The sequence below is a fragment of the Macaca mulatta genome, chromosome 5 (assembly GCF_049350105.2).
Source record: "Macaca mulatta isolate MMU2019108-1 chromosome 5, T2T-MMU8v2.0, whole genome shotgun sequence".
In the NCBI taxonomy this organism is placed as follows: domain Eukaryota; kingdom Metazoa; phylum Chordata; class Mammalia; order Primates; family Cercopithecidae; genus Macaca; species Macaca mulatta.
The window spans coordinates 8,568,956-8,585,363 of NC_133410.1; the positions used below are offsets into that span (position 1 = coordinate 8,568,956).

General features: G+C 53.3%; 2 protein-coding genes across 7 annotated transcripts in view; one reads left to right on the plus strand and one right to left on the minus strand.

The window, feature by feature from the left end:
- The window catches only part of STX18 (syntaxin 18), a 125,575-nt gene extending 122,097 nt beyond the window's left edge, over nucleotides 1–3,478 (plus strand). For 4 of the 5 annotated variants that reach the window (XM_078001863.1, XM_028848104.2, XM_078001864.1 and 1 more), the window contains 2 exons: nucleotides 1,458–1,538; nucleotides 2,321–3,478. In XM_078001863.1, coding sequence (XP_077857989.1) covers nucleotides 1,458–1,538; nucleotides 2,321–2,416 — 177 coding nt within the window. In that variant the 3' untranslated portion in view covers nucleotides 2,417–3,478. 5 annotated transcript variants of the gene reach the window in all.
- Nucleotides 3,388–16,408, minus strand: part of NSG1 (neuronal vesicle trafficking associated 1) — a 33,766-nt gene continuing 20,745 nt past the window's right edge. Inside the window, exons 4-5 of one of the 2 annotated variants that reach the window (XM_015137912.3) lie at nucleotides 14,851–14,961; nucleotides 3,388–5,210 (exon numbers count right to left, since the gene is read on the minus strand). In XM_015137912.3, the coding sequence (XP_014993398.1) occupies nucleotides 5,010–5,210; nucleotides 14,851–14,961 (312 nt within the window). In that variant the 3' untranslated portion in view covers nucleotides 3,388–5,009. 2 annotated transcript variants of the gene reach the window in all.

Sequence of the window (16,408 nt, forward strand, 5' to 3'; positions counted from 1 at the left end):
GTGATCCACCCGTCTCGGCCTCCCAAAGTGCTGGGATTACAGGCATGAGCCACCAGGCCCGGCCCACCAGGAGTTTCTAAGGCCTGAGGAACGATATGTGTTTCTTGTTTTTTTCATCAGTGTTACATTGTAGTTCATATTGATTCTCTCATTGGAACCTTGGCAGTGGTCACTTAGCTCACACTTCGAGATTCTCTAAAATGGGGTGATGACAGGGCAAAGCCATCTCGGTAATATTCATTGCTGGGAATAGAGGCCAGAGGCTGCCTTCCTCCCTAAAATGTGTCAGGTTTCTCTAAAAACCCACACTAGCATTCATTCCGCCCCGACCGTGTTAGGAAGCAGCTTCACCACCACCAAAAGGAGGAGAGAAGCAGGCACTCCTGCTCATAAGGCCGTCTAGCACCGTTGCTGCTCCTGTGGGGCCAGACGCCCCCTTGTTAGACCAGGATCCCACGCTCCTCAAGCTTTCCGAGGCTTTGTTTGGAGTAAACGTTTTATGTAAGCATTCTGCATCCTATTCTGATTTTAAAATTTAGCCTGTTTTTAAAGATATAATTGTAAAACACAAAGCACTGTTTTTGAAGCTAGCATATGTATTTCGAAACACATATATGTTAAAGCTTACTTCTGTGGACTTCAGAAAGAAATGAGAGACTAGAAGGGAAACCTCTGGCATATGGTGGCTGCTCCACAAACAGTAGCTCTTAGGTTTTTGTCCCTGTCATCAGCAAGTGGCACAGGAGGGATGGTAGGTGCAGTGGAAGGAGCACTGCAACAAGATGGGGTCTCAGCCCTGCACGGTGACTCACGCCTGTAATCCCAGCACTTTGGGAGACCAAGGCGGGAGCATGGCATGAGCTCAAGAGTTCAAGACCAGCCTGGGCAACATAGGGAGACCCCCATCTCTACAAGAAAGTTTTAAGATTTAGCTAGGTGTGGTGGCGCATGCCCATACTCCCAGCTACTTGGGAGGCTGAAGTGGGAGGATCATTTAAGCCCTGTCTCAAAAAAAAAAAAGTCTCATCTCAGTCCTGCCACTTGGTTGCTATGTGACATGACTTTGGTCAAGTTAGTAAACTTCTCTGAGCCGTGAGTTTCCCTTTCAGAAAATAGGGGTAATACCTACTTCTTGGGGTGCTGTGAGGGTTTGTGGCTGTGCAAGTAAAGCCGTTTGCCCTTGCTGACGGCTGCTGTTCTTGTCATGATATATGCTTCGGGGAGGAGGAAGTTGCTGTATAGGTCAAGCATCCCTAAACTTAAAATCCAAAACGTGAAATCCTAAGTGCTCCAAAATCTGAAAGTTTCTGAGTGCCGACACGACACTCAAAGGAAACGCTTGTTGGAAACTCTCTGAGTGCCGACATGATACTCAAGGGAAATGCTCGAGGGAGCATTTTGTATTTCAGGTTTTTGGATAAAGGATACTCAACTTGTATTTATCTTTTCTTCCACAGGAAGCTGAGATTGATAGCATTCACCAGTTAGTTGTGGGGGCAACTGAAAATATCAAGGAAGGCAACGAAGACATCAGAGAGGTAGGTACTGTTTGGGTTCCCCAGGTCCGACGTGGTGCAGCACTGAGTCCGAGCAGTGGGTGTCAGTCTCACAGGCATAGCTGCCCAGGAGCCTTGCTGGGCAGAGCTCACAGGGCAGATCACAAACTTGTGTGACCATGAGGCCATGGTCCATTCCAACGGAGCTGCGTGTGTTCATGAGACCCACCACCCGTTGCCCACCTTGGCTGCTGTTGAGAGGCAGTGGCTCCCCAGCCTCCAAAGGAGCAATCCAGGGTGGGTAGGGGTACTCCTGGCAGGTTCAGGCCAGCTCCCCGTGTACAGGGATGCACACAGGTGGACGAGCTTGTTGGCCCCCACCGAGGGGTCAGAGCCTGGCCCTTACAGAGGACACTACAGCCATCCTGTTGAAGGGACTGTTTCTCGAGCTCAGTCCTCAGGGTTGGGTCACTACAGACATCGTGTTACTGGGAAATACAAAACTTGCGGTCACACTGTGCTCGGGGCCTTTAACCCTGGGACAGAAAGGAGTGATTCCGAGAGTGTGTTGAGGGAGAACTGTGCCGGACACAAATGATGGCCAAACAGAGGGAACTAGAACCCATTTGTCTTCTGGTGGATATCAAACCCACGTTTTGGTTTTGCTTAGTAATTAAGCCATCTATTCAAGGTAAGCACAGATGGAGTGACACCCATAGTTACAGCCAGGATCAGGAGAGCACGTGGGAAGAGTGGGGCATTTCAGAGCTGCTCAAACCACACTCCTGTGTGATAAAAACCCCTGTGCTCCCATCCCTGCCCAGGCCATTAAAAACAACGCTGGTTTCCGTGTGTGGATCCTCTTCTTCCTCGTGATGTGCTCCTTCTCTTTGCTCTTCCTCGACTGGTACGACAGCTAGCCTGGGCCACGGGGGCCCAGCACGAGAGTCCGCATGGGCGCTCACAGACTGCGTGCTCCATGTACCTCCGGTGCTGGAGCATGGTATGACCAGATTTTATCACAGTGCCATTTGAAGGGAAAGGGGTTCGGACAGACAGACATTCCCCAAAAAGGGATACCCCGGGCCAATGGTGTTCAGCCCATTTAGCAGCTGAAAAAGAAAACAGTGTACACCAATGGGAAGCAGCCTGTGTAGCCATCATCAGGTAAGACAGACTGAATGCGGGAGCTGGTGATTAGCTGCTCCTGAACTTGAGGCTGCCTTGGCAGGGGGGCTGCTCCAGTAGCAGGGGCACAGCAGGCCTCAAGAGCCCCTAATTGTCTCAGGGTTCAAAGGAAGTCACTGACCTTTCCCATCCGGTAGCTTCAGGGAAGAAAGTAACGTCTCTCAACAAACGATTACTTTTGTTTCCTTGTGGCTTCTTGTCTGTCTGAGTCAACCAATACACAGACTCACTGGATTATAGAAAAGAAAATTCACATCTGCCTTGTTAATCTAATAAATACAATTACAGACCCTTCATGTGTTGTCAGTGAGTCTAAGTTGAGAAATTCAGTGGCAGCCCAGCCATCTCCTATCAGGGAAGAAATGCAGGGGAGACTGGGGCCCTCAGTGAGGGGCTGCCTGGCGTGCTGCTGCCCCCAGAGCAGGCAGGGGGTGTGGGAGGGCCAGTTTCCTGCCACTGGGTCCAAGGAGCCTTTGTTCAAAGGAGGAAGTGGGCCACAGGAAGAACGGGCCTGCTGCTTTCGTGCCTGTGCATCTGACCTTCCGGGAAGTGTAAACAGGAACACCTATTGGCAACTGAAGGCGTGAGACATCTGGACCACATCTGTACAGAAAGCATCCCAGCGCCCACGTGGGCATGAGACAGTTGGCACTGCGCCTGGTGAAGTGCGTGTGTGTACAGACAGTCCACTGGGCAGCACCGGTATCCTCGTGTTCTTTATTTGCACAGAGTGAAATGTCAGAAGTTACATGTAAATGAATTCACAGTCAATAAAGTCCATGTCTACTGGGAAATACAGGCTCGGCCTCTGCACTGTGTGCACATGGGCTTCACTTGTCTCTATTCAGATGTGCAGGGAAGCTTTGGCACTGATTTATTGCTCTTGAGTCATTTTCCACAGCTTAACAACACCCTTCTCAACACATGCCTCTGTGATGCACACCGCTGTGCCAAGGTCACGGTCTGTGTCTCCAGACACCCTTGATGATAAAATATATTTTCTGTCTTAGAAGCTATTTCAGGAAACAATAGTGGAGCTGACCACGGTCACCATGCCTGTTCACAACACATCTCACACTATTTGTCATTTATTTCTGATCTACTAAAAAACTGAAACTTTTGACATATACACCAGAAACAACACATTCAATAACATAGAAGAAACGTCTGTGAATGTCTTTTTTCTATTTAATTGTTTTACACACTTAGTTCATCTAACTGGCAATCTTGTAAACATAAACTTTAATATCAAGATTCAAACTGGAACAATTTTCTTACAAAGATCGTGAGTTGAAATTTGTCATTTTGTTTGCACGGTGCCACACCAGCCCCCCACCCCACAGCCTTTCCTGCCTGTTTCCCACATCAAGGGATATCAGTTTCATAGAATAAAAATTAAAGTAGCCCTAGCTTAATAGAAATTACATTTCCACTTTTCCCACCCAGCTCATTTCTTTAAAAACTAACAGGGCTATTGGTGCAAATGTATTCATAACAGAAGTGAACGAGAGGGCCGGTGGGCGCTCTTTCCCATCAGCTCGTCCCAGAGCAGACAGACCACCTGCAGGGAGAGAGTTCTGCGCCTCACGGGCCCAGGGCCATCTCTTCCCAGCCCCTCCCTCACATGCTCTGCCAGTCTACACACACTGGAGCGAACCCCAGCTGTCGCCACCCAGGTGGGTGGTGCCCCTCCCTCCTTATCAAGATGCCAGAGTCAGAGGGGAGAGAGTAGTAAACCCACACCGAGCCTGCCACATTGCAGGGCCGTCCCACCCCAACTCAGGACTCAGCACGGGGGGGCAGGTGGGTCTCTGTCCTCATTCTCTATGCCACTCACTACAGTGCATCTTGGCAGCAGTCAGCACAGTTACCTGCTGATGGCAGTGGAAGAAATGCGAAGGAGGCTTGCTCTTAGCACAGCGAGAGATCACTCTAGATATGGCTATGGAGGAAGGTTTGCAGACAGTAGGGTGGTTTCAAGAAATCAATTCCACAAAATGCATTTATCTGAGGTCCAAACCCTTGGCATATCCAGTGTAAATTTATTTTTTGACAGCATCCAATAAATCCCAGTAAAGGAGCTAAATGAAGATCTTAACATGAAAAGTGGTGTCAGAGCTCTTTAGGCAATGCTGAAATGCACTTGATTTTATGCCCGTGGGTGGTCGGCAGCAAGTTTTATTTGCAAAGCAGCATTAGCAAACAGAAGCAATTGCACCATAAATGAGTAACCTCTAAAGTATCAGTAATTATATTTAATGAAATGTCCCTCAAAGTCCCTTTGTTACTTGCAAGTGACACATTGTAAGGAACTTGCCCATCCCGCTAAGCTGACTTCTCAGCCGCTTCAGTCTCCTGCTCAGACAGCTTCTCTTCTGACAGAACTGACATCCAGGGCGATACAGAGCGCGTGATGCTCTGCTTGGCCAGGTTGTAGTGGTTTATGACTGTGTAAAATTTCTCCCGGGCACTGGAGTCTTGCTCTGCGTAGTAGCTCTCCAAGCCTTCTGGGATGCACTGGGTGTTCTGAAAGACAAGAGGCCATTGAGAGCACGCGTCGGTGCAAGAGGGGGTGCCAGTGTGTCTCCAGTTGGCGGCCAGCAGTTACTGAGCACCTTCCCTGAGCTTGGAGGAACACATACAGTGATGAGCAAAAACGGGCATAGATCTCGCCCTCGGAGTGCACAGCACAGGGGAAGCCTGGCCTTGATTATTCTTTATAGACTGGCTGGTGAGTGTCATGGCAGACGGACACTTGGGCTCCAAGGGTGCCAGTGTAATGGGACAACAGGCCTTACTTCACTGAAGATCTTGCACTAGTTGTCATTTTTAATCAATTGGAAAACAATGACACTTCCGAAATGTCCAGAAACAACCAATTCAAATGAGGACGGAAGGGAAGTGAGAAGGGCTTCCCTTGAGCTAGGTTCTCAGCAGAACTTAGCTAGGTGAGACGAGGGCGGGGCAGCACTCAAGGCAAAGGAAACCAGAGTGGAGAGAGGCCTTGGGGCAGGAGTCAGAAGAGCGGTACTGGAAGGAGCTGGGAGTGGGGGCTGGTGACACAAGAAGCAGCTGGAGGCTGCTGAGGAGCTCAGGAGGGGTGGGGGTGCCAGAAGCTATCCCCTACGGGCTACAAACCCTGCAGAGGCCAAGGACTCCTAGGGTTGTATGTGGAATTCTGTTGTGTGGGCATTCTGGAGGGAGACCGTTCATCACTGTCATCAGCTTGTTGGGAGTCTAGGGCCAAAAAACGTTAAGGTCCTGCAGCCAAGGCTGGTGGCCTGGCAGTACAGGAGCAGACCTAACCCACTGCCCCACAGTTAGAGCTGGTGTTGGTGGGGCACTAAGTGGGCATGGTGGTCAGTGTGCTCATATAGCTCAGAGATCCCACACCATCACCCGAAGGAAGGCGTGCAGAGGTTGCTGTCTACCCATTTTCCCCAGGGAGTTGATCAGGGCATGTGGCACCCACCAAAAGACTACATTTCCCAACCTGCCTTGTAGCCAGATGAAGCCATTGACTGATTTCTGACCAATGGGATTCAAGTGGATGTAACCAACCCGGTTCTGCACTGGGCCCTTAAAGGGAAGCTACCTGCCCTCCGCCATTCTGCCCCCTTCTGGGCCAGCTCTGACCATGCAGAGGACAAAGCCCTGGGGGCTGGCAGGGCAGCAGGAGACAGGGAATCAGAGCTCCGGGATGACTTTGTGGGTCCCACACTGCCTTCAAGCTTGGAGTTTAGTGTGAGAGCGTAATAAACCTTCCACCTTGTCAAAGCTGCGACTATTTGTGCATCTAAGCAACCAAAGCATTACACTAATAGCCAAGAAGGGTCACTTTATCAAATAGGAAAAGTGAGACTGCAGTTGAGTCAGGGGTCTCCAGCCTTAGCCACCACCACTGTCACCTGGGAAGAGTTTAAAAACTCCAGATTCTCAGGCCCTCCCCACAAAAGTGTGACTCGGCAAACTTGTGCTGTAGTAATCAGTATTTTTAAACATCTTCCCAATAAGCCTAAGGTTCAGCCCTACTGAGTCCAGTGTCCAAAGTGGTCAAGGCCACTTTGCTGGTACGTGGCGAAGTCCACAGCACTCACCAACTCCTGGTACTTAACAAGAAAACCCTGAAGTTTCCACCTCTGCCACCGAAAGTGCTGGATTCCTTTCCCCGCCCCAAGTAAATACAGGGTGGTGAACATCTGGAATCTCTTTGATGACTCAACATCTCCAGGTACCTCAGGCCAACACTAGGATTCCCAGCGGTGGCTGCAGCACCAGTGAGTGAGGACGGGCAGGAGACATCTGTGCCTGGCTTACCCACGACGCACCAGGGAATCTCCTTGGGGAACCTCCTCGCCTGAGCGCAGGTCTTTCTCTACCTCTGAAGCTGAAGGCAGGTTAACCGGGCTCCCCAGCTGAGGGGCCAGCTCCTGAGGCTGTCCTGCTGTGTCTAGGCCCATCTCCCCCACCCGTGGCAAGCAGGAAAGGGGAACTGCCCAGGTTCACATTTCCCTCCTGACATTCTCATACTGGCCGTGTGCAGGATGCTTTTCAGGCATTCTCTCTCTGTGAGGTGAGTTCCACTAGTCCCACTCTATAGATGGGGGAAGCGAGACCCAGACAGGTGACTACAACCTCAACTCCACGACCCCATACCGTGTCACCCAAGGTACTGATCCAAGACTTCCCACCCAACCCAAAGACAGAAGAGTGAGAAAAGGAAGGCCTTACAATAAGCTCTACCCAGGGGGCGCTGGTCAGAACCATCTTTTCCATTGGCAGTCTTAAATCTGGCCAACATGCATCCAGTCCCTGCCGTGGGGCACACTGGCCTGAGAGGTGGATCCCAGCTTGCCTTGACCATCTCACTCACTGGAGCTTTCATGGAGGTTTCACCCTTCGGTGCCCTCAAAGACAGCAATTACAGAGCTCATTTTATAGAGGGGGACCTGAGTTCAGGGAAGCCTACACCTGCCCTGTAAGTCAGGGCTGCAAATAGAACCAAGGCTAAGGCCACAGTCTACACAATATCTGCTACCCAACGTGGGGCCACTTTGGGCCCAATGCTCTGAATCCGGAGGCCCCTCTGACGTGCGGGCTCATGTGACGCTGCCTGGCTGCTATGTAGTGTCAGGAGCAGACGGGGCGAAACACGTTTCGCTGAGAGAGGAAGAAAGGTGGATCTCAGATGTTCTCACATGAGCAGATTTGGGGGCCTGAGTGTGACCTGGCGTGTCTTGTTCTTTCTCTAAGGGAGTGAGCTCCTGTCTCCATTTGGAAATTCTTATGCTGGATGCCTGCTGTGTTTAGGAAAAGGAATGTCAGGGTGAGGTTAGCAGGTGGGCCGCCCATCAGGTTTATCTCATGCCGGTTCTGTGCTAGGCACCAGGACCACCAAAAGGAGCATGATATAGCCCAGGCCCCAGCACTGCTGAAATCGGCCCTGCTGGTCCCCTTGCCCTGCCCGTGGGCTTCACTCAGAAAACCCGAGCTCATGCTGCTGTAGCATCAGGAAGTGGCAGGCCTGTGTTGTCCTCTGCAGAGGGAGGGTGGTACCTACCTTAGGTCGTGGCTGACAGATCAGATGTGATGTTCTGTGCCCCAGCGCTGGCACACAGAGCCACTATGTGGTCGACTAGGGGCTGGGAAGATGGCGAGGGGGGGGGAGGGGCCGTGGGTTGGGGGTGCGCTAGACAGCACTTGGGTCTTACAGAGGTTTATCAGGAAGTGGATTCTGGCAGCAAATCCACACCCCCATTCCCTGCAGGCCAGGCCCTGTGGTTCAGGCGGCGCCGGGGGGGGTTTTCCCTGTTTTGGCAGCTGTGGCTGCTGCCTGTCCTCGGAGGTAAGTGACTCACCTTCACTGGCTTAGGGCAGGTGTACACGGATCAGCTACTGATGCCACCCTGCCCCGTGGGGAATCCATTCTCTCTGTTACCAGCTCATTGAACCCTAAAGTCTAAAGATGAGAATACTTTATACCTATAAGGCCCTTGTGAGCAAAGAGCTATTTTCAGAAGAGAAATGACAAATGGAATGTGCTTCTCACCAACACTGCCCCTCATCCAGTGTTCAGGGGCTGCCACTGGCAGGAGGGCAGCACTACAGGAGAAGGGAAGCTTTGGGGCCAGGCCCACCGCACCAGCTGAGTTCACGTGGAAGTACTTTCTCTGAGAATCTCAGGTCCCTCACCTATAAAATGGGGCTAATGAGTCACCCCACCGTGTTGCTGAGGACTCAAGTCAATGCACGGTGGTTCATGTTAAGAAGCCGGGATGTGCCTCAGGTCACAGAGTGAACAGAAAAGATAAAGCCAAAAGACACCACCTAAGTACAGCCTTTTTATCACCAACGTCTTCATCTCAGCCCCACCAGGACGTTGGGAAGCACCTGACACGCTACAGAACAAACAGCCCATTCAGATCGGCAGCACCTGCGTCAGGAAGGCTCCGTAGGCCAAACTCCCCTCCAGCCCACCGCCACGCCCCTTCACGCTGTCCTCTCCACCTGCCGCTCATCATCCCTCAGGGAAACGGACCACAGGTTCCCCTCTTCCCTCCTACCTTGGCACCCAGCAGAGCACTGCAAGACCTGATGTGGCCAACACCTGTGGAGTGGCGGCCCCGCTCAGGGCTGGCATACGAGATGGCTCAGAAACGGCCCTGCCCTCCAGGTGCCCCGCCCAGGGAGAAGGACAGATGGAGTCCCCACGTGCCTCCCACACAACGTGGCTGCCTGAAGGCAAGGCTGGGGAGGCACCTCGGTGCCCGTGGTGGCAAGCACCCCAGGGGGTGAAGAAGGGCTTCCCAGTGGAAGCAGAACACAGAGGCCTTGCCGTGAGCGCAGATGGGCCGGGGAAGGCTCCCTGCGGCACTCCTGCCACCCCCCTTCCCATCTCATACAGAGCTGCCGTCACCTGTGGGGCGTGCATCGAGGGGCGCGTGGCCCAGCTGGGCCTGCATGTGGAGGAGTTGGGGAGGCTCCCCACCTTCTCTGGGCCTCATTCCCTTACCTATGAAGCGAAGCTGATGACAGACCTGTCTTGTGAGGGATGGGAGGACTGAGGTAGCTAAGTAAGTGTGTTCTTACCAGCACCCAGCACTCGGTCAGCACTGGAAACGAACAGCCACTAAGGGCCGGGTGCGATGACTCATGCCTGCAATCCCAGCACTTTGGGAGGCTGAGGCTGGATCACTTGAGCGAACCCAGCGTGCACACAGTAGGAGGCACTTAGTAAATACCGCACGTGCTGACTGTACCGAGTGAACTGAAGGGCGTGACCCTGGGCTCCACAAAGAGCCAGTGTACACCCTCGGCCACCGGTAAAATGGGGATGTAACCAGCGTGCACCCTCGGCCACCGGTAAAATGGGGACGTAACCAGCGTGCACCCTCGGCCACCGGTAAAATGGGGACGTAACCAGCGTGCACCCTCGGCCACCGGTAAAATGGGGATATAACCAGCGTGCACCCTCGGCCACCGGTAAAATGGGGACGTAACCAGCGTGCACCCTCGGCCACCGGTAAAATGGGGACGTAACCAGCGTGCACCCTCGGCCACCGGTAAAATGGGGACGTAACCAGCGTGCACCCTCGGCCACCGGTAAAATGGGGACGTAACCAGCGTGCACCCTCGGCCACCGGTAAAATGGGGATGTAACCAGCGTGCACCCTCGGCCACCGGTAAAATGGGGATGTAACCAGCGTGCACCCTCGGCCACCGGTAAAATGGGGATATAACCATCCACCTCACAGGGCTTCTGGGTGCATTCCACGAGCAACTGGTATAAAAGCCCCACACAAGCTGCCCAGCGTTGACAAGCACACTCACAAATACGGAAGAAAGAGAGCGGGGGGACTTCATGAGCTCACACCTCCCCTTTCTCCAGCTTCGGCCAAAGGCAGCTGGATACAGACCAGCAGCTCCCTGGCCCTCCCAGGTGCCTTCTCCGGAAAGGACACCCCCTCCTTCGATGCTAGTGGAAAATGCCAAAGTCCCACAGGACATCACTCCAGAACAACTTATCAGGGGACCCTCCATTCCCAAGGCTGGCTGTGAATGGGAATCACCTGGAGGGCCTTTTAAACAACAGGTGCGGGGCCCCTTCCAATGTGGCCGCCAGTCTCATCTGCAGCCGGGCATAGGACCGGGGCTTCATCTCCTGGGTCATCTCCCACCCAGGCCAGGTATCCAGCGGGACTTGGGCTTGCAAGATGCGAAAGACAGTTTTAGCCGCCCCCTCCTTCCCGTGGGGAACCTGCTCCAGGCCCAGAGAGGATGAGCCAGGAAGGAAGTCCAGGGCAGCCGGTGAGCCGCTGGCCTCAGTTATTTGTAAGTAGCCGGTTTTGGTGGGGACTTCTGGCCCCCAGGAGGCTGTCCTCTGCTGTCCTCTCTCCTGCTCAGGGCCAGCTCCTGGGCCAGCCCGTGCTCCCTCTCCATGACATCGGCCTCCCTGAGTAACTAGCTCTGCACAAGGCCCTCTCCTTTTACCCCTCTGCCTCCCAGATTAAATCAGTCCTCCAGTCTGTAGTCTCCCCTCCATCCCCAGTGCCCCGGTCTTCTCTTCCCTCAGCCACTGCAGCAGCCTCCTTTGTCATCTCACTGCCCCATCTCTCCCTTCCAACCTCCAGCCTCCCTAGATTACCCGAGAGATCACCCTATCACTTCCCCTCCTCCAGGGGCCTGTGTCTGGCACTCAGGGTGCACCCGGTCTGGCCGTAAGCTGGTTCGTCCTCCACTGCCTCCCTGTGCCTGCAGCTGGCCCCTCACCAGCACACCCTCACCAGCACACCCCCACCAGCACGCCCCCACCGCCCACTGCTCCCTCTGTGCTCCTCTAACATCACACACCCCTTCCCACTGGGTCAGGGCCAGCACTGCCCTCCTTCCCTGAAGCCCACACCCTCTGCTTCTGTTTGTTGTAAAGCCCTGGTGTCCTCTTAGCCTCCAAAACAGACTCAAACTCTCCCAGCCCCAGCCTAGGGCATGGACAGGGGTTTGCTGAATAAAACATGAGTGAAAGGGTGGGGGCTTTCCTTGGTTGGGCACACTCCCCCAAGACCCGCACATGCCCTGGCTTACCTCCTGGAGACCCGCTCCTCCAATGTGGACCGTCCTTCTAGAAACTACCACCCACATGCCCATGCCCAAACCCTGGGCCCTCTTTCCTGTCTGTCTATAGCCTTTGCATTCAGTGTGCGATTGACTTCCTCACCACTCTTTTGAGAATGTAAGAGCCTCGCGAAGGCAGGGAGCTGCACCTGACTGGCTCTCGCCTGTGTTCCAGCGCCTAGAACAATAGCAAGAGCTGCTGGCACGGCGTGGGTGCCACGTACATGCCTATCCAAGGAAGGAAGAGCTGAATGTCGGGAGCCTGAAGGACAGCATGATGTGAAAGGAGAAAAAGGGACTTGGGCTGGACAACGTGAATTCCAGCCTTTCCTGCTAACTGCGTAAGGACTCTGCGTCCTCATACCAGCAAAAAACAAAACCTAAACGAAACCCAAACCTAAGTTACCCAGTGACAGCTGACGAGCCAGGCTTCCCTGTGCACGTGCTCAGTGCCAGAAACAGTTGGCTTCTCCTGCTTTATTTTAATCTCAGCAGTGCCAAGCCCGGGAAATGAGCATCTCACACTGACTCTGGGAAGTTCAGAGCCAGCTACGGAGTGTATGGATAATGGGAGCCCACAGCAAGCGCGTTTTACAGCCACGCGCGGCCTAACAGCATTTGGGTCAACGATGGACCACGTGCCACGGTGGCCCCATAAGACAATTGCAGAGCTGTAAACTCCCATCATCTGGTGACCTCGCAGCCACTGTATGGACAGAACACAACACATGCCTCACGTTTGCGGAGGTGCTGGTGTAAACACACCCCCTGCACTGTCAGCTGTATAAACGTCTTGCACATAAAATTACATACAGAACATAATACTTGACAGTGATAATAAATGCCTATGTTACTCGTTTATGTTACCATACTATACTTTTTAATCAGTATTTTAGAGTGTATGCCTAGTTATTAAAACAAAAGTTTAAAAGAGCCTCAGGGAGCTCCTCCAAGAGGGATTCTGGAAGAAGGCAATGTTATGTTTTGTTTTGTTTTGTTTTGTTTTTAGACGTTGTCTCACTGTGTCGCCCAGGCTGGAGTGCAGTGGCATGATCTCGGCTCACTGCAACCTCAGTCTCCTGGGTTCAAGCAATTCTCCTGCCTCAGCCTCCCGAGTAGGTGGGATTATAGGCGCCCGCCACCACGCCTGGCTAATTTTTGTATTTTTAGTAGAGGGGGTTTCACCATGTTGGCCAGGCTGGTCTTGAACTCCTGACCTCAGGTGATGCTCCCACCTCGGCCTCCCAAAGTGCTGGGATTACAGGCGTGAGCCACCACACCTGTCCTGGCATTGTTATCCTAGGAGATGACAGCCCTGCGCCTGTCACTGCTCCTGAAGACCTTCCAGTGGGACAAGGTGTGGAGGCGGAAGGCGGTGATACTGTTGATCCTGACCTTGTGCAGGCCTGGCTAATGTGTGTGTCTGTGTCCTTAGTTTTTAACAAAAATGTGTTGAAATTAAAAAAAAAAAAATTGAAAAATTTTTAATAGAAAAAGCACATGAAGAAAAATAATATACAGTTGTGCAACGTGTTTGAGCTTTAAGCTAAGTGTCATTACAAAAGAGTCAAAAACTTAAAAGTTTATGGGCCGGGCATCGTGGCTCACGCTTGTAATCCTAGCACTTTGGGAGGCCGAGGTGGGCGGATCACCTCAGGTCAAGAGTTCGAGACCAGCCTGGCCAACATGGTGAAACCCCGTCTCTACTAAAAATACAAAAATCAGCCAGGTGGTGGCGGGCGCCTGTAATCCCAGCTACTCGGGAGACTGAGGCAGGAGAATCACTTGAACCCAGGAGGCAGATGTTGCAGTGAGCCAAGACCGTGCCATTGCACTCCAGCCTGGGCGACAGAGTAAGACTCCGTCACATTAAAAAAAAAAAAGTTTATGAAGTAAAAAGGTTACAGTGAGCTCAGATTAATTTATTACTGAAGAAAGAATATGTTATGAATCGAGTGTAGCTCAAGTGTCCAGCGCTCACTCCGTCTACAGGAGTGCACAGTCACCCCTGGGCCTTCACATTCGCTCACCACCCACTCCCTCACACACCCACCCAGACCAGCTTCCAGTCCTGCACACTGCATTCATGATGGAACTGCCCTATTCAGGTGGACGATTTATCTTTTATACCCTGTTTTTACTGGACCTCTTCTATGTTTAGATACACAAATACCATTGTGTGACAACTGCCTCCATTGTTCAGTACAGTAACATGCTGTCCAGGTTTGTAGTCTAGGAGAAGTCGGCCATACCCTACAGCCCAGGTATGTAGCAGGCTGGGCTGTGTGGGTGTGTACAGTACACTCTGTGAGGTTGGCACAATGATAGAATTGCCTAACAATGCATTTCTCAGGAATTATTCCTGTCACTAAGTGATGCATGGCCAGGCCTCCTCCTGGCTCCGTCTTCTCTTTCCACCCTTATCTCCTCTCCCTTTTCTTTAATCCTGTTGCCTTGCATGCCACTTGTGGGCTTTCTGGAATGACCATTATACATGGAAAGCAAGCATTTCCATGCCTGTAGAGAGCCCAGCACCAGTGTGGCTCCCACGGTGGGACAGGTAGAAGAGGGACATGGGTCAAGAGGGTAGGTGTGCCCCCCAGCCCTGCTCCCCAGTCCCTGCATGGCCTTGGGCAAGGCCTTCCTCTCTCTGGGACTTGGCTTCCCCCAGTATGTCCTCTCTCTTTCATGTGGCGGACATGGTCCCCTCTCCCTCCCTCCCCCAGAGCAATCCGCTGGGACCCGGTAGGTATCACCCTGGGCATTTCCCTGGCTGGGCCCACTTTTGAGGAGGGCCCTTCCCTGGACTGCTGAGGTCAGCTCCCAGGGGCCGAGTCCAGGAGTTTCCTTCCTGTGGGTCTCATGTGTCCCCTGCCTACCTGCCCTGCTCTCCAGTTGAGCCTTCCGCAGGGACACTCCTGACACTGGCCCTCTGCTGCTCTAAGGCCTGTGCCTGGGCCAGCTGGGGGAGACGGCAGGAGCAGCTTTGAGTTCAAGGGAGAGAACAGGGGGTGCAAAGACATCCCAAGGCCTCTGGGGGAAAATGGAGCTTTACCTTGAGGACGAAGCCATCGGGGCAGGCGCGATCATATTTGTACACCTTGTAGACGACCAGGAAGACGACGCAGGTGAGGAAGGCCAGGGCGAAGAGGACCAGCACAGAGACCTGTGGGCAGAGGCGGGACCGTCAGGGGTGGTCGGAAGGCAGCAGGACAGACACACACACCCCGGCACACGCAGGCCCCCCAATACACAGCATGTGCACAGACTGCCTCTGGAAGAACCTGGGGAGGGCAGCTGAGGACAAGAGATTAGGAGCATCACTTTTCACTGGGCAATTTTTTGTAACAGTTTAATTTTTCACCATATTAATAAGTGACCTTCATTTTAAATTAGTTATTTTTAGTACCCAAGGTCCTGCAGAGAGCTCAGGGTACCGATATGAGGAAGCCCCACTGTTGCCCAGGCAGCTCTCGGGCCACTGAGACACATGTCTAAGAAGCGGGGTTGGCTGCCCACTGCCCCAACACGGCCATGGTGCATCAGCTACCAGCCAAGCATCCGCTCAGCAAACGTGTCCTGAGCCCTGGGCTCAGTGCTGGGACGCAGTTTCACACGGACACCAGCCTGCTTTTGCGTGGGGCCATCCTGACAGAACCTCGGCAGCCCCATCAGCCTTTGCCCTTGGTGGTTTCCCGTGTGGTTAGTTAGTGTCCTCAAGGACAGGGATTCGGTTTTCTTCACCATGGTGTGCTGAGCACTAGACAGCCCCAGCACACAGTAGGTGTTCAGCTGGGGTTTACAGATGAACTCATGACAGCTGCAAGACAGCTGGCTTGGAGGGGGACAGCCTGCCCCAGCTGGAGGGCATGGGGCATGGGTCACTAGATGACACTGGACCTGGACCTTGAAGGCACCCGGCTGCCAGGGAGCCTGGCAGAGATAAGAGTATGTCTCAAAGCCAAAACGGGCCGGGTGTGGTGACTCAGGCCTGTAATCCCAGCACTTTGGGATGGCGAGGTGGGTGGATCACCTGAGGTCAGGAACTCGACACCAGCCTGGCCAATGTGGTGAAACCCCAGCTCTACTAAAAACAAAAATTAGCCGGGCGTGTTGGTGGGCACCTGTAATCCCAGCTACTCGGGAAGCTGAGGCAGGAGAATCGCTTGAACCCGGGAGGCAGAGGCTGCAGTGAGCTGAGATCGCACCACTGGACTCTAGCCTAGGTGACAGAGCGAGACTCCACCTCAAAATAAATCAATAAAAAGCTAAAACAGTGTGCAGATGGCCCCCCTCCCGCCCAGAGGGGCAGAGAGAGCGATGAGGCTCCCTGGCTGGGTGGGAGGATGCCGGGTACCAGCACATGGCAGGGCCTCCGTAATCTTAGTCTGAACATGCACAGAGCTGCTCTCTCCCCACCGCCTTCCCAGCAGCCTGGGGGCTGCAAGGGGCTGGGACTCTCCCCTGGCCACATACAGACCCTACAGCCAACAAGGTTAAAGAACGGGGAGCTCTGCTGCTTCCTAAGGCTGCAGTCCCAAAGCTCCGCTGGGTAGACCCTCCAGCAGAGTGCCCTCCTGAGCCCTGCCCGCCTCTGGAACTCTAGGCTTGGA